At 39.0% G+C, this 18,065-nt stretch overlaps 1 protein-coding gene across 1 annotated transcript in view; it reads left to right on the top strand.

Moving 5' to 3' along the window:
- ITGA8 (integrin, alpha 8) overlaps positions 1-18,065 on the top strand; it is a gene marked incomplete at both ends in the record, with an annotated part of 91,047 nt that overhangs the window by 23,695 nt on the left and 49,287 nt on the right. The window contains 3 exons of the mRNA XM_009579603.1: positions 155-207; positions 5,684-5,889; positions 8,057-8,248. Coding sequence (XP_009577898.1) covers positions 155-207; positions 5,684-5,889; positions 8,057-8,248 — 451 coding nt within the window. The remainder of the gene's footprint in view (positions 1-154; positions 208-5,683; positions 5,890-8,056; positions 8,249-18,065) is intronic.

Raw genomic sequence — 18,065 nt, 5'->3', positions numbered from 1 at the left:
CTCTAGAGGATATAGTTTCATTAACATAGTTTCAAGAATATATAAAATATTTTTTAGAGATAATGACCATAGAAACAAAGAGGGTTATCAGTAAAAATTTTTTTTTTAAATTGATATCTGATATGAAAGCCTATCTGTTGTTTTTTGTTTCCAGATGGCGTCTTATTTTGGGTACACTGTTGCAGTATCTGATGTTAACAATGATGGGTAGGTTACCAAATATATTCAGCTCCACTGAACATCCATAGAAGCAATGCCTGATATTTATTAATAAACACAGATTTTCAGGTGCTTTATACCTCAAAATGCTTCTCTTTGCTTCTCTGCTTTTCTAATTTTAATTGTTCATGTAGGCTTATCTTTGTGCAATCACAGTGGCACAAGTATTTGCAGTCCTAGTTTGGGTGAGTTTATCTTCCTGAATATTTATTCAAAGCAGTGTGGCAGAGCGGGAATGTCCAAAGTCTTAGGGTACAGATCCAGGTAGAAGAATAGTGAATAAACAGCGCTAGCTACTACTGGGAAGAGATAGGTGAAAGTCAAAAGTTCATTCTCCCATTCTCAAAAGCAGGTAAGTCTTGGCACATGTGGACCATCCATAGCTTCACTGCTCAATTTTAAAAGCTTTCTAATATCATCAGCTCCTCATTCCAGCACCTGCTGGTTGTCATCCTCCAGGGGACCAAAAAGTGTTTGTGGCCCATAGTTGTTATGACAGGCATTGTGCTTGTGTGAGGGAGAATGCTACTCAGCTCTCAGGGTCATGCCTAAGACACTCAGGGATTTCAGGCCCTGTTGAACAAAACGCTTGCTAACTTTGAACTCATGTAAAGTCTGATTAAATGTTTTAGAAGATCAGGACTTTAGTAAGTGAATATTGATACTAGTTTACTAGCAAGGAGATAAAGATCCCGGAAGCTCAGAGCCTTGGAAGTCTGCACAAAGGTGAGCCAGGATTATATTTAGAGCTGTGGTGTACTCTTGCCTATTGCAAAATGTCTCAGATGTGGCTACTGCATATTCTTTTCTTATGATTATTTCTTACTAGGTGCTTATACATAGTGCATTAAATAATTTTTCTGGGCTAAATCATTGCTTCCTGTCAGTGACTAGGGACCCTTTAAAGAGTGAGGGATACAAGAAAAGAGAAAAGTAACACGGTGATAAAATGTTATTGCAGTTCCAAAACAGAAAAAAAAAAAAAAAAAAAAGAAAAAAGGAGCTTCAACAGTTTCTGTGGTGGCTTCATAGTACTCAAATCTTTCCAAGTTTCTGAGGTCAAATTTTGTCATAGTACCATAGCTTTTGAAAATTTGCATTTTTATGATATACAGAGTCAGGATCAATTTAGTCCTGCCATAATGCATTACTAATGTGAAAGGGTGGAGAAACGTTGATCTGAGTTACAATAGACACTCATTAGACTTTCGGGAAACTTGCTATTTAACTTCTCACTGAACCAAACTATTTCCTGTGCAGGTTATTTCCTGTGAACCGTAGGGTTACTTGGCAGGTCTCATATTTTCTGTGTACCTCTAAGACCACAGTTTATGTCAATAATATAATCAAACTGCTGTTGAGGTCTGTGTGGTCTCCCAGTCTATATCTTAAAAGAAATCTAATGACTCTCTCTGACATCCAAACATCCCACAGAAAACAAAAGACAAAAAGCTCTACTTGATAAACATGTCTGATTAGATATGTAGTCTGTCTTTGCTGGTTTGCACATATAGTCAATAGAAATATTTATCTGAAAGGGAGAGTAAAACAGAGAGAGAAAAAAAAAGCAAAAGGGAAATAACCACTTCAAATTCACTTGGTTTTTTTGTGCAGCTAAGGACAAAGGAGGTAATAATGGCCTTATCAGTACAAGAAACCTGATTAAGTTATATGCTGAAAATATTAATAGGAATGATGCTTTGCTGTAATAAGACTGAAGACATGGCTCAAAGATTAAGCTCATCCTAGGAAAAAAGCTCTGTAGACCTTCTGCTCCAGCAGTTCTGCAGGTGTTCCAGTGTGACTCTTGCAGTTTTATTTGCACCACATCAGCATTGTAGGCAGAACAGGGAAATTGGGGATATTGTTTGAACTACCATTTAGTTGCCCACTGCTAATAATGAGAAATCCACAGTGAAACTTAACAAATCAAGCTTTGCCATCACTTACAGACTACATTCCTAGTAAAGAGGAAAAAAGAGAACACTTTCAATTTAGACTGAAATGGTCCAATAAAAATAGTGAATAAACTGTTTACTGGCCTTTTATTTGGGCTGTATCAAAGCTTCCCGTAGTTATACTTTGACCTCTTGACATTTCCCATACTCCTGCTTTTTGTTACTCGGCAGGATACAAAGAAACTGCATACAGTCTCAGCAGGTGATCAGCTGTGCTTTTTAAAATTTTTTTTTATCAGAAGGGAAGCAATACTGGTTACCTTTCTGTGTTAGGAAAAAAAAATATATATAATTTACATTAACTGCAGCATCTTAGTGCAGTAATGAAATAACTCTAATGAACCAATTCAAAATACCACTGCAAACTGAACTGCACTTTATGGTTTAATATTACTGTTCAGGGGCTTTTGCTTTGCTCTTATGGCCTTTTAAAAGGGATCACATCAAACCTGAATTCGGCTCAGAACTCCAATTTTGTAAATATAAACTCCTACAATTTAAAAGCCAATTGAAATATCCTCCTTCACCAACAAAAATGCATAATTCTAATCACATAGGTACTTATAACCCAACAAGTGACCACCCCCCTTGGCTGCTTGGTGTCTAAATACTTAAACTGTAGGAGCTGGAAGGTAAAACTGACTATAAAGCATGGTAAGCAGCAATTGCTTGCTTATTACCCACTTGGAGGGAAACCAGGAATAAGTAAATGAGGATCAGAGAGAGCAGAGTAGCTGAACAATCCTTCCTCTCTGGCTATAGTACACTGCTGTGACAGTGGGAAAAAAAAAACCAAACCCCTAGAATTGCCTGAGGGAGAATTCCTTCTTGCACGGGACTTGCTGAAGCATCTTGCCTTGACCTACAGAGCTTTGCACTGACAGAGAAGGGGGGAAATCAAGAGGGTGAGGAAAGGAAAGCTTTGGTGTGGATGAGACATGCCAAGACTCGGAGGGAAGGCAAACTAAGTGCCGCAGGTGTTCCGAGTAGCTCTGCTGCCCGTATCCAGTTTAGAAATAGGTCAGTGTAATTCATATGACTGCCTTCCTCCCATCTTTACCTCAGCTCATCAGAAGACAAGCCATCTTAGCTACTGGGTTCTGGTCCCTGGTTCCTGGACTATTCATGCATTTTATACAATCATTGTCATTTATTTTAACAAAGTAGAAATTTTCCTAGAAAAATAACCCAGCACGGTGCACTTCCAGCTGAGATGCTGTGATCCCTGCACAACAGACTACAGCTCCTGTCTGCTTGCTTTCTGTCTCACCTGGTGAATCTTGTATTCTGGGTATGGCTTCTGATTAGAGAATTTTAGGCCACTGTGGATGATAGATAGTCTGCCTTTCTTCACCGTTTTAGGCACTCTGGATGTTGCTCTATGGACCAGAGTTTTAAAGGTATCTAGGCATCTACTTATTTTAGATTGATTTACTGGGAGCTTGTGGCTCTGAATCTTTTGGTTCCTTACCACTTCTAAAAAAATCTTTCCTTAGTCTTACAATCCTTCATTTGTAAAATATTAATTGGAGCCAAGCTCATCTTTTACTTCATGGTTTATACAGCACATAACACCATGGGGTCCCAGTCTTACTGGGAATATCTGGACTGCGATGTAATAAAATAATAATTGATGTTAGTGCTACTGTGTAATGCTTTTACTACATGGCATACATAAAATAGCTTGTAAAAAAAAGAGCATTTATGGTCTGTTTTTGTTATTGCTATTGTTTCATGGCAACCGTTTCAGTTGACATTCTGTCCCAACCACGAACATCTTCCATTAGTAGAGGAGGACTTTTGATGTTTAGTGTGAAAGGAAAATCCCACCTTTGATGTCAAGTCAGCATCTGCTTCCTTCCTTTTTTAGTTATTCATGCCATGGGGTAAAATCTGACGTATAAAGAATAGAACAACTGTACCAAAGTGACCTGACATTTTGAATTACAGTTTCCTTTATGGAAACATGCTATAAAACTTAATAGAAAAATAACATTTCTAGAAATACTTTGTCACAATTTATAGAATGTGTAGGTTCTACAATGTGATTAAAAGGTTTCTAGATGAGATATTCTGTACTAAACTCTGTGGTATATATCTTAGAACCATAGTATATATCTATGGTAAAGTATTAGCTGAGCTACTCCTAAATCATATGGGTTTTTTTCTATCAGGATTGGGAAAAACAATGAAGTGCAGTTTTACTAATTGATTTACTAATGGATAAAGCCTTTGTGAAAACAGCACTATTGGGAATATGATGAATTGAGAGTAGAAAGTTTTCTACAAGTTTTACAAAGTTTGAACAAAGTTTCATGTTAGAGCAAGGGAACATGTTTTCCAAATTAAAAATTCTGGGATTAAGTAGTACTGGTTATTTGCAGTAACAGAGTTCCTTAATATGGATGACCAATGTACCAATGTCCACTGAATATAATGGGAATTATCCTGTTAGTTTATACAGGCTTGAGCAACCTTCAGAAATTAATCTGATACTGTCATTTCATATCTCAGAATAATCTATTAAGAATATTTCTGCTTGTTACGTGTCTATCAATCTTGCTTGATTTTACTATTTACTAAAAAGACCCAGTAAAGGGTCTTTTTTTCCCACTAAATAAATGTTGGTAACATGTTTTGAAACACCCCCATTTAGAACAACAACATGCAAAATATCCTTTGATTATTCTGTCTTCTTTACTGATTCTTCTTGGAGCAGCAAAATGAACAGAAGGACTTTTCCCTCTAAGCCTCATATTTTTGTGATTTTATGATGTCCCTTCTCTTTAATACTTAATACAGCAAATTACATGAGCACTGCAACTGCTCATGTACCTAATACTCAACAGAAGTGTTTTCAGAAATAAAGCTTTGGCTTTGTCTCCCAGCTTCCATTTGAATTAGTGATGAGGCATTCTCTATTAATTGATGCTCTACCTGTGTTTCACGGATATTACTTCAACAATCTGCTGGAAAGTGGCCATTTTTGTTCTGTTGTTCACTTACTGATGTATAATTTTTAAAAGCTAGATTTTATACTAAAATTTGTCTCTCACTAGCACTGTTAGCAGGGTAGATCTACAGAATTTGTTCTAGTAACACGGATCCCCTCTGAGTTAAATTCCTGACTTCTGGATCATTAACTGCAAAGCATAGCTTTTCAGTGTCTATTGTGGACATGAATTGAAGTGCAAGAAATTCTGTTTAAACCTAGGAAGAAACGTTTTTGCTGTGGGGGCGACCAAACACTGGAAGCAGTTGCCCAGAGAGGTTGTGGAGTCTCCATCCATGGAGATACTCAAAACTGGAGTGGGCACGGCCCTGGGCAGCCTTAGTTGACCATGCTTTGACCAAGTGTTTGGACTAGAAGAACTCCAGAAGTGCCTTCTTACCTCAGTTAGTCTATGACTCTATGATAATTATCGGTTTCCCGTTTAACAAATGCATGAACTGTGTTGATTACACTCATTCTCTCAGTGACATTGTTTTTTGTTTGACTGTTCCAGTTTAGATGATATCTTAGTTGGCGCCCCTCTCTTTATGGAACGAGAATTTGAGAGCAAGCCTAAAGAAGTTGGGCAAGTTTATCTATACCTGCAAGAAAGTGCTTTCCTCTTCCGAGATGCGCAAATTCTGACAGGCACTGAAGTGTTTGGTAGATTTGGCAGTGCAATCACGCACCTTGGAGATCTCAATCAAGATGGCTATAATGGTAATTTATGTGTAATGTAGTAATATAGATCTCTGCATAACACTGAAATTAAAAATGGCTAAGCAGTGAATATGAAGTGTCTGTGCAGTGCCTGAAAAAGGCTTTTTAACATGTAACTGCCTTTGAAAGTCATGAAATTTACACTAATCCTAATGAAACTGATATTGAAGGCCAAACCATGAAAAGCTTGCCTATAGGAGGACAGTCATATTGACTACAGTGCTATTTTTTACTAAATATTAGCATGTTCATTTGAATAAAAATACGATCTGTTGTTTTATGACTAATTACATTTAAATATTTGGTTAAGATGTTGCATTTGTTTAAAATCAGAGTTCTCCTCCTCTCCTCAAATGTTTGGATGAGTTTGAGAATTGAATGAGGCTCAGTAAATGGAGTATTTTGGCCACAATGAAAGAATTGGACAAGTACAGACATACTATTTTGGAATCAGACTTGCATGGATACTTAGGCACCGAAAGAAACAGGTGCATAATGGGACCTTTTTCAAATGCCTATAGCACATGCATAGAACAAAACATTCATGTAAGTTAACTAGGAGCCTAAATTCAAGAAAACAGTCCAAGTAAACTAACTTGCTTAATTATCTGAGGTAGCCTGGATGCCTTGAGCACCTAGAGTTAGCCTCCTAGACACAGTCAGGAGCACCCTGGTTTTCCCTGCATGCATTTCCTTACTTCTTATTTCCAGGATGTTAAGGATCTGCAAAGCAGGCATTTCTGCATCTAAAACCCCATGGAGTTTTTCCTCGAGGAAGTATTTTGCACAGTAGCCTTGAAGATAGTTGGCCCACTAAGGAAAAATTAATGGACTTAGCTCCTCCTTAACTTGAGGGCTGTTTTTCACGGTGGTCTAGCCACTAGACTCTAGGACAATGTCACCAGTGCGTGGCTCCTGTGCAAGGGATAAGTCATGTCAGGAGCCGTAGAATTGTACTGGGGTGCAGGGTGCACAAAATCCGAACAGAAGCCACTGGATTGTGACTGCTGAGAATACCCTTAGTGGGTTGTCCTGGAATCCCACCATGGAGTTCAGCCCAGCTGGACCTCACGGTGGAGGATTCCTGTTTTCTACCTATGAGCAACAGCAGATGCCCTCAACTTCTCTGGGCAGGGAAGGTTTGTATCCCTGCTCTCCAGCATTCTGGTAAGGCAGGGAGGAGACATTCCTGTTTTTCTCTCTAACTGTATAGAGAAGGCTAAGAAGGTTCTAGAGCCAAAGTCTACTGCTTCTTAACTGAAGATGCCAGTCGTAGAGCTTTGGTGCACTCCTGCCTTTAGTGTGAAGGTACAAATTCCAGGTGCTGAAGTCAAGTTTAATAAAGGAGTTCAGCACAATCTCCTAGATCAGAATGTAAAAATGAGAGCTGTAGATACATATCCTCCTCTAGTGTTTCCTATTGGCTAGCTCAGCTAGTGCGGCTGTTGAATCTCAAGCTAGACACGTGATTCTCTCCACATCCCATGCATAGGAACTAAGAAGAGCATTGTGAGTTCTGCTTCTTCGCACCTCGTTTTTTAAGGATTGCAGTGCTTAATTGCATAATGCCCAAGGCCTTCTGTTAAATTCCTGACTTGGTACTATTCCCATTTCTCAATAAGGTGTTGGCTTGATATAGATAAAAACATTATATTCCATTGTTCTTTTTTGCATACTAAAGCACTGGATGTTTGGAGGGGGTTGGTTTTTTTTTTCTTCGTTGAATATTTAATTTGGAAAAAGAATATTAATTTTATCTAACAGCTGTTCCTTATTAATTAGGTGATAGAGGATATCAAGGAAAATTTGTGTCTGTTTAAAAGTATGAAGTAGAAGCAGGCATTCATTAGATCTTGGTTTATTAAAGCTTATTAAATGCCCTGGAAATATGGTAGAGGAATCAAGTGTGGACTGGCTATTTAGTATAATGCAATAACCCCTTCATAGGATGATCTTATAAGCTTTTGTTATGAAGGCTTGACACAGAAAAGACACTACAAACATTTTTGCGTATTTGCCTTAAAACTAGAATCCATACAAAAGTACAGAATGTTGAAGTTCTTGCATGTACGTAGCAGAAGCCATTTATGTCTGTTTTTCTGCAGGAACTTAATTTTTGCTTTATTTTAATTGTGCCCATTCTTTTTATTCTTTTATTGCACTGCAGACATTGCTATTGGCGCACCATTTGCAGGAGAAGACAGAAGAGGGAAAGTGCTCATTTACAATGGATATAGTAATGGGTTAAATACTAACCCTTCCCAGGTTCTCAATGGAGCATGGGCCTCACAGTCCATGCCTTCGGGATTTGGCTTCACTCTAAGAGGAGACTCAGATGTAGACAAGAATGATTACCCAGGTAAGATTTTTCCATTAGAAAGGGAATTTCATACTTCCATTCTCTGGAAAATGCATCATGCCTAAACTGCTCCTTTTGGAAGACAGAGGTCAGAATAAAGAATAGACATTTTTGGATAGTTCTAGCTTGCTTTCCTGAGAGTTAAAAACAGACAAAACAAATACTCCCTTTCCTGTCAAAAGACATGATCAGAAAGGCAAGAAACGGCTAAATAGTTACATTAACATAAAACATGTGAAGTTTACAATAAAAAGCTTAACCCTTTCCCCCCACTTCCAAAAACTGAATGCTGTCAGCTTATTGAACTTGTAAGGTCTCCTTCATTCTGGCATTCTTTCTTAATTAAAAACATGTTGTGTTGTAGAAGAAGGGATTGACTTGGTTGTGTTGCTAAGTTGTTTTTTGCTGTCTGATGAGACACTGAGCTTAGGTTCTTAATGGCTTTGATTACATTACAAAAAATCAGAGAGAATGCAAAGACGCTGCTTAAAGGCAGATATTTCATTTGGGCCTTTCCATCCCTTTTATGTTTTCATTCTGCTATATGGACTCTTCCTTTTTAGGTTAGCTTTGATTCTTCCTTATTAGTTTACCTGGCATGCATTCAAATTTATCAAGTTTGTAACTTTAGTTGAGTTTCGCTGGGGAGGTATTTATTTTTTTAAGAGGTATGTTTGTAGCATCGTAAGTAGTCTGAATGTTGGAGCTATTTTAAATGTGCTTGCATTTACTCTCTCTCTCCTCTAGAAGCAAATCTGTTTCTTTTCATCACAATTCAGAAGCCTTAGCAAGGGTCTGCAGTAAAACAACATATTTCGTTATTGTGAAATGTTCATCCACAGTAAAATGCTAATAGTCTTTACTACCCTAACTTACTATGAAATCACTTTAGTAAGCCTGGGTTATTTCAATTTTAATGCTCTTAAAAGTTGTATTGTTTCAAAAGTGAAAATTGTGATTTTCAAAGGGACAAAAATGGGATCTCTTTTACCTTTTTGTGATGGATTGTAAAAACCTTGAAAGAGGTGTCTTTTTTCAAAAGCGGAAGAGAGTTTCTGGGAAGGGGTATTTACAATAGAAATTACGGTTTTACAAACAGAAAAGCTGACTGCAGAGTAATAAAGTGAATCTATCACAAGACTGAAGTGAGAGGATCTTTAGCATTTGAGAAAAGAAAGGGCTTTTAAACACTGTTCTGACTTTTTGTTTGCATATTGTTGATGTTGCTATTTATAGTCTTTCATTGTCCGTGACTAATGAGGTTCTTGGACAACGGAGCTCTTTAATAAGGTTTCAGCATTTAAACATTTCCGAAAGCACCCACAAGGCCCCCCAGCAAAACCAAAGAAAACAGGATACTGCATTCCTGACATTTCTAAGATTGAAAAGATAGAGGGAGGGAAGGGAGAGATTCTTTCAGGTCTTCTTTGAGTCACATGAGGAAGAAAGAAGAGTAGAAGTCAACTACTGTATTAGCATACTTTATGTGGAACATCTTTTAAGCTAATTTTTGAAAAGTTTGGATGATGGGTCTCAATCTTTCTAAATGTGTACTGAGGAACTGCTATAGTCAATTCAGTTGTGAGATTTCGTGGAGTTATTCTACTCGTCATTGTTGGCTCCATTATGCATCCTACTTGCAGAATTTCACATTTTGGTATCAGCTTACTATGTGTTAGATGGTTTGGTTTTATTACATGAATTACTTATTTTAGCAAAAAAAAACCCTGCATTTACTGTAACTAGCTTTTCCCTCCATCCCTCAGTTGAATATCTGGATGAGAAGTCCAGAGTACTGGTGAGAATCTGTCAGAAAATGACAGAAGAATAAAACCTTACTGTCAGTCAACCACCTCTTCCTTAATTCACGAAGACTTGAAGCACCAAAATAGAGCTGTAAAAATAGCACAACCATGGCACAGTATTAGCACAAAAATAGAATGCCTTCCTATGGGAAAAAGGAAAAAAAAGAAGGGAAATAATATAGGGAAATGCAAGTCCAGGACAAACATACTACGCAATGAAGTAAGTAATCCTTCTTGTGTCAAAGAGCTTTTCTTCTTTGCCTCCTGATGGGAATCCTGAAGGGCAGCCCTTGTACAAGGAGGAAACAAGGGACTGAACTTGGAAGGAATAGAAAGGAAGTTTTGTTTTAGATGTCAGCTGAGAGGCAGAGAATTTGCTGACTATAGAAGGTCTAGGAAACTAGCCTTTAATTCAGTGCTTCCCAAACTACTGGTCATGACTGTTGATTCAAAGAAGGTTGTGAAAGACTAGCAAAAAATCTTGAAAATTTTCACTTAAGCTTTTTAATGTGTATATTATAAAATCAACCATTTCATAACAAGAAAAAAGTAATAAAACCAAATTATGCTGACTCATCACTCTCAGAAGTTCAGTTCCCATAGACTGGGAAATGAGAGCCAGCTGTAACATCTGGCTACAAGTATAACCTTGTATTGTCGCAGTCTAAGGTGAGATTCTCAAAGCAATTAGCTCTTCCATGGCTAGAGTTCACGTGTTGTCTGAAGACAAATGAGCTCAAAAAGGGATCACGCTTGGAAGAAGTTCAGGACTGACACCAGTTTGTGAGGACTCACATAACTACAGCTGTGCTTGTACAATTTACTCAAGCCCTTATGCCTAACATTGTTCATGAGGCAGGCATATCCCTGCCAGGAAATGAGAGGCTGAGAGATGGGTGTTAGTCTGCCATTTCGTTTTTAATGCACTGTGTAGCATTTTCTGAGCTTTTAGCGTTTCAGACCTTCTTCTTTAAATCAGACCATGTATGAATGTTCTTGGAGCTGGTCACAGAGCTGGAGGCCAGAAGATACCACCTGCTTGTGTGACTTCTTATTGCAGACCACTGAGCTTCATCCTGGGCTCGCTGAATTGAGCCCAGGAACCAGTGCTCTTAGAGACTGAGTTAGAAGTTGGGGAATACAGTTCCTAAAAAGTGAGGGTGAATCACAGTCAAATTTTTCTCCTATTGGAGAAAGGTTAAACCCTCTCTTGGTTGGGAGTTCAATTCGGGCTGAGATCTACCCATTAGCCTTCTGGGAAAGAGCAGCCATTTGGTACAGGATGTGATATCTTTCTCTCTTCACCCAAATGCCAGTATAAGCTCAGGAACAGAGAAGGAAATAGGGAGCAGGCAAAGGCTGCCTAATACTCAGTGCTGTTCAAATCCCCCAGCTTTCCTCTGGATGGAGCAGTGGTTTCTCCTTCCTCCTCTTCCTGCAACTCCTGGCCAGCAAAGGGAGAGAGACCCACCTCCTGCTTCCTGGTCTTATCTAGGAAAGGCAGAGGAAAACCCTCTTGTCCCCCAGGACCCCAGTTGCATGATAAATATGGGAGAAAATTGTTCTCGGACAGGTTTAATGGTGGAGTAGCAGAGCAGGCAGGGAAGAACATAATACAGCCATACTGATACAGATGAAAGACATGTTTAGCACCGTAGCATGTCTCCAGCAGTGGCCAGCAACAGATATCCAGGAAATTGTACAGTTGTTGTGGTATTTCCCAGAATATTCACCCAGCTCTAACCAACTGGAGGAGCAAGGTGTCCCTGAGTCGGAGGTGCATCTTCAAATTTAGTAGCCTTTGACAAACTTTTCTTCCATGAATTTGACCAATCAGTTGTAGACTCGTGTGAACTTTTGGCACCCTCAGCAACCTGTATCAAGAGGCCCCACAGCCTAACTGCATGTTTCGTGAAGAAATAATTCTTTTCACTGCATCCCATTCAAGTCTTGAACGTTCCACTGGACAGTTTCTTTGGAAGTGCCATAGTTCTTATACTGAAGAGACAGTAAACAGTTTTTTAGTCGACTCTTATTTTACAGACTTCTGCCATGTTCCCTCCCTCAGCCATATGTTCTAGCAATTCTGTGGAAGGAACCCTAATTTACGTAATTGTTCCTTGTGCAGAGGCAAATGGCACACCAGTCCTGCTGTACCAGATGATGGTTCAGTCTTGTCATCACTGCTGCCTCTTCGTCGTACATTTTTATGTAAAGAGCAGTGTGTAAAGTGTGACTTATGTCTGGTTAAAACATTGCTGCTAAATAAAGGTTTTACCATTGACCTGGGTTTCGAACTTATCCGACATAAAAAAAAGCTGTATCTTCCGTACTGAGAAGAAAATCACAATTAGTACTTGACAAAACAATAATCCCAAATCTTTTTCATTGGTATCAGTGATTATGTTTGCACAAGAAAATAAAGTGAGCTGGGAACTGTGGTCTGGCCTTGAGGCTACATGGCACAGCACAGCTCACCATCATCAGATGAAACCCTCCGGCCCACTGAAACAGGATAGCCATATCCAAACTGTCTTTTGGGAAAGGTCCTTGGCCCAGGCTATTCCCCAGGCCATTCTTGGCCACTATGTGGGAGACTACTAACTTGCACACACTAAAATCAGACCGGAGTCTGTGCTAACAATATAAAAATCTGGACAGTACCAACACAATGCTCAAGCTCATACCCTGACTTTATTTTAATTTCCCTTTTGTAGCCACTGACTGCACAAAGCACATGATACAGATAGCTGAATGGCCACCTAGTCAACATCATACCTAAAAATGAAACTTCCTCTCTGGTAGGGTCAGCATGCAGACGGGGCTGCTTTTCCTTCTCGCTAGCAGTCCTGTCAGTGTAATGACCATCTGTCTTCAGTTGCCCTGGCATAGCTGTTATCACTGTAACAGTAACAGACCTCTATTTTCCGCATTGTGAAAATACAGGGATTTTTTTAACCTTTCAACAGGGAAGATTTAGTTTTTGTTATTAAGCACAACCCTTGGTTTACATCTCCACAGCTTTCCAGGCAAAGATTTCTGTAAATCCTGTTGTACTTGCAGACACTCCAGATGTTATGTGCCCAGAACTGTTCCTTTATCAACACAGACAGGGATGATAATAGGGTAGTCTCTGCTTTGCAGGCTCGGAGGTAGTGGGAAACTTTCAACTCTGGGAAGCAGCAGAGGCAGAAAACTGTGCTGATCATCCTAAAAGCTGTGTTGCTCTAAAAACACACAGCTACCCTCTCTCTGTGTTGGTGTTCATCACCTTCAGCCCCAAACAAAGTGCTGTTGCTCATCCAGCAGAAGAATTGCAATGCCAAACAGTGGTGATGGTGGTAATGAATGGATGGATGCTCCTTCCTCTGTAGTCATGTAAGAGTTAGGCAAAACCTGACCAAACTTTATATAGTCAGATAAGGCTAGGAAAAAGGAAGCAGTAAGGGGAAGGCAGATTAAGCATGTCAGTCAGGTAGATTGAATGTACCAAGGCAGCTCTGTGCTTTTTGATGTGACTGTTCAGGGGATCAAACAACATGCAGCTTTCCCAGTCTTCCAAGCATGACACTGACAAGCTTTGTACCATACTTACCTGAGATACTCAGTATCTCTCCAGTATACAATATATACTCACTATTTGAAGGAAAAGACCAATTAATTCTCTTAAGCGACATCTACACTATAAATATGCTGTTCTTTGGTTTTGAATTGTTGCTGAACGGTCCTTGTCCATACTATCAAACTCACTTTCTTGCCAAAACAGAGTTGCTGCGCGCTTTCTTTTGGAGACTAATAATTGGCATGGGCCAACTGCTTTAGGGCCATTATAATGATACCACCACAGACAGCGCAGGTACAGCACACCGGTACATTCTCTGGCGCTAATTTACTAACACTGGCATAATTGTAACATCTTTCAGCAGACGATCCATTTCACAGTTTTCTGACAACTCATGTTCTAAGGTCATATTCAAGGGAGAGGATGCGATCTCGCTTATGCTGCTATAGTAAATACTGACTTAATGCCGTTACTCTGGATTGAAAGTCATGTAAAAAAAATAAAGGGGGTTAAAGAAATAAAGGGGGAGAGCAGTGAAAAAGTGTAAAAGATGGGCTTTTTTAATCAGTTTAACTGCAAATACAGTGGCAGTTGGAAGGAATTATTTGCGAGATTCTGTGCTGCGCTTTTCAGTGCCAAGATTAGGACATGGCAAAGCAGCATCATGCTGTATCTGAGGCTGTACTGGCGAGGCCCATAACACATTTCATATAGCCACGGGATTCTCTGTAATAGCAGGTCTTCAAGGTTTCCCCAAGATATTCTGAAATCCCTGCCTCCGCACAACCTTCCTGGCTATCTTCTGCACTAGAATATCTGAGCAACGTAATGATCACTTTCAATACAGCTTCTACTCCACTCGCCAGTAAATCTGGGGCTTTTAGGGCCCCTTTGCTCCATCCTGAGCTTTATTTTCATCATGAAGGCCTAGAGCAGGGAATGAAGCCTCAGCTTACGCATATATTTTGAATTGTAGTTTATAGTATTTGTAATTTTATTTGTCTTTTTCTATTAGCATAGTTCAATTTTCATAGGAACAAAAGAAATCCATAAATCTGTTTAAAGGGAAAGAAATTTGTTTCTTTTGGCTTCTGGGCATCCGTTCAAAGCTGGTCCCCACTGAGTGCTTGGAGTCTGTGATTATCTAGGTGATGGTGCCACACTTCCAGCTGGTTCATCTATCTGTGCAGGGCTCAGGCATTTGGAGGCTGTAAGGTCTCCACCCTCACATTTCAGCATATGTTCAGTCACTTGATGGCTGATTATAGCTGAGCAAATAGTTTATAATGAATAACTTACTCAACTCATTAAGCTTGCTTTCTTCTTGTGGCATATCCTCCAGCAGACTGTGGTTTCTTCAGATATATTTGTGAACCAGGATGCTTTAACCAGTTTCTTTTAACAGTGTGGGTGGATTCAGAGCAGTGCTTTGGATGAATTCACTATTCAAAGACTGTTGATAGTTAATTAGTTAATTGCTCAAATAAATTATGCACTATTGTTTCTGCTCCCTGCCTGTTTAGACACTTGCATAAGTCTTCCTTATTAACTTAGAGAGTCACCCTGGAGTCAGTGCCACTGAAGCTTCATCTTCAAGGTATCCCACTTTTATACAAACACAGCTGTTTATACAAACACTGCCTGTTCTTTTGGTTATTCTTTTTAGTCAAGCCTTTGTCAGCACAGGGAAACGTATAGAGGCATCTTCACATCTTGCTCTTTTGGACTCAGTTATTATCTTAAGAATAGCATGTAGTTAATGTAAACAAATTACTCTAGAAACATTTTAAGAAGGAAACAAGTGTGATAATCAGACAAAATTTCCTCAGAACGTCAGTAATCCAGTCTAATCTTATTAAAATAGGAGTTATTTAACAGCTCCATCTGCGAAGTACATTAACTCAAACAGCAGTAAGAAAACCCTCAAGTTTCTTTCTGAGAGGCAAGGGTTCTTCAGCATTCATATTCTTTGGCATTGTGCCAACAATATCACAAATCATAATCTAGTGATGATTAAATTATGAAGTTGGTCCAGGAGATTTGTGGAAGAAAAACAAATTAAATTAATGAGAAGCTGCATCTGTTCTGGTAGGAGAGGACTGCTGAGCGTGGGAGCCAGAACAAGGGCGTGGGTTCTGCCGGCAAATGCAGAAAAGCTGAAGTGTTTCTACCAGCTAATTATGTTTTTGCATGAATAATCAATCAAAAATGTAGTGACAAGCCAAGAATCTCCTACAAATATGTTAATTTTATGGCAAATTATTATCTGTGTAATTTACAGGTATGATTTTCTAAAATTCTTTGAGATATTTAATGAAATCACAATATTGTGCCCAATGGAATATAAGAATAAAGCAATTAATCCCAGTAAGTAGGGATTTACTGAAGTGATAGAACATTAACTGCCCTCTTTTGGATTTTTTTGTAGTATAATGAAGTGAATAATAACATTGTATTATGAAAGGGACTCATTCAGACAAAAGGGGAGCATTGAAATGAATTAACCTTAGGTGTTATTCTTAACAGACCTGCTACCACAATGGTTGAAAAACAGAGAAAGATCAAGGCAGTTGAGAATGGTAGGACTGGAAGAAAGTGACTCTGTTTTGGGTGGTGGTTGTTTGTAGTATTTAACTAAAATTCTTGAGTAAAGTTGGCTGAACTGGACAATCCTGTGTCCTTTATTATGGTCAAGCCTCAAGTAATCACCATTTAAAGGAAACTTTATTCTGGACCTTTCCTACTGAGATTTGGGAGTGTAGTGCTCTCTGAAATCCTAGAAAACAAACAGAAACCTGATCATGGGCCTTTTTGGCACCTGATCCGCTGAGGGAAATGAAAATCAAAAAGGCTAACAAAGATTTTTTAGCAGAGTTATGCAGTTTTCTCATTTTCTTTTACGAAATTTCCATTAGCACCTGTACTTAGATAGATAAGATTCTAATTGTTTTCCAGTTCCTATTTATACTATGCAATTAAATTGACAGACTACACAAAGTGATGTTTAAAGCTGTCAACAAATCATTCTGAGTCCATAAAGTCAACGCTTTGCTGCCTGTATCCTGGTAGAGTTGCAGTGGGGAGGTGACTCGGCTATCTATTGTTTCATTTTTGGGTTTCTCAGAAGTGAAGTGTGTGCCAATTATGTACTCCTTCATTGGCTGTTGTTCTTGGCCACTGTCCCCCATGAAGCGAGATGAGATACCATGCCTTGGCAATTTCTCTTGGGATTACTGGACAGACTCCAACCAAGCGTGGGGTGCTGAGCACACCACATGTTCTTCCGGGCTCAGACTCCCTGGGGCTTCATCTCTCACAGTGGATGGAGATGTCCTTTAAAAATACCAGGGGATCAGAGAATTCGCTCAAGTTAATAAATGAATATATCTTGTTGAGACTGCAGATAGGACTTCATTGATCTACCTACTTCCTCCAGTTGGTTGAAGGCTTAGCCAGCATCATGATTCTGCCCTTTATCACATGGTGTTTCAGGTCTGGCACAGCCACATGGCAGAAGGTAAGCAGACCAGCTTACAAAATCCAGTGTGTGAATACTCTTTCCTTAAATTTTTATGATAATTTTATCTCAGAAAATGGATTTTCTTCACCAGACAACATCTTGCAAGCCTTCTCTTCAGAGCAAAGTAAGATTTGAAATAAGCATTAGGATTATTTGCACAGTGCCCCTTGACTTCAGTTAAGTACACTTGTTTCAGGATTAAACTCTGTGAACTCCACCAGTTGGGATTTTAGTGCATAAAACCCTCAAGCTGTGTTAAAATGCAAGTTGAAAATTTCTTCGGAGTCACTCCATGCTTTCTTAGTTTTTGCAATGTGGTTGTGACCCCACAGCTCATTTATTCCACAACAGCAATGAGGCAGAAGCGCACGGCTGCTGCCACCAGCCCCTCTTTACAGATCTCTGCTTCTCTGAAGGGTAGCAGCTGATAATGAGATGATATAGGCAAAATATACTTAAAATATACTTAAAATACACAAAAATATACTTAAATCTATGAGGTCCCTCATCCTCCTGAAAACATGAATTATGAGAAAAGGAGTGAAGGAGATTTTGTGATTCTGATACTTCGTTCTCTTTCTCTCTTTATTTATAGACATTTTAATCTGGGCTTGAAAAAAACCCCTCACAAAACCCCTTGCAACGAAGCAAAGGTTTTCATGTGCTTTTCTTCAGGCTCTGTTTGGAAGGGTTATAAGTAGTTAAGCTGGCTTTTTTTGCTATTTTTCAGCTAGTGACCTTTGCATCAGTGACATTGTGTGTGTAGCATTAACAAGCAATGAATAAAGACAACTTCTCTCTATTTTTAGGAGGGGAAAGTTGCCAAACTTCAAATAATTTAGACATCTCATGCATTTTTTCATAGAAATGATTAATAACTTTTCTTCTGCAGAACACACAACAAATTCAAACCTTCTGTTTATAAAAGTG

This window comes from Fulmarus glacialis, unplaced genomic scaffold (assembly GCF_000690835.1).
Source record: "Fulmarus glacialis isolate BGI_N327 unplaced genomic scaffold, ASM69083v1 scaffold1346, whole genome shotgun sequence".
NCBI classification, from domain to species: domain Eukaryota; kingdom Metazoa; phylum Chordata; class Aves; order Procellariiformes; family Procellariidae; genus Fulmarus; species Fulmarus glacialis.
This window is presented reverse-complemented; position numbering and strand designations above follow the sequence as displayed.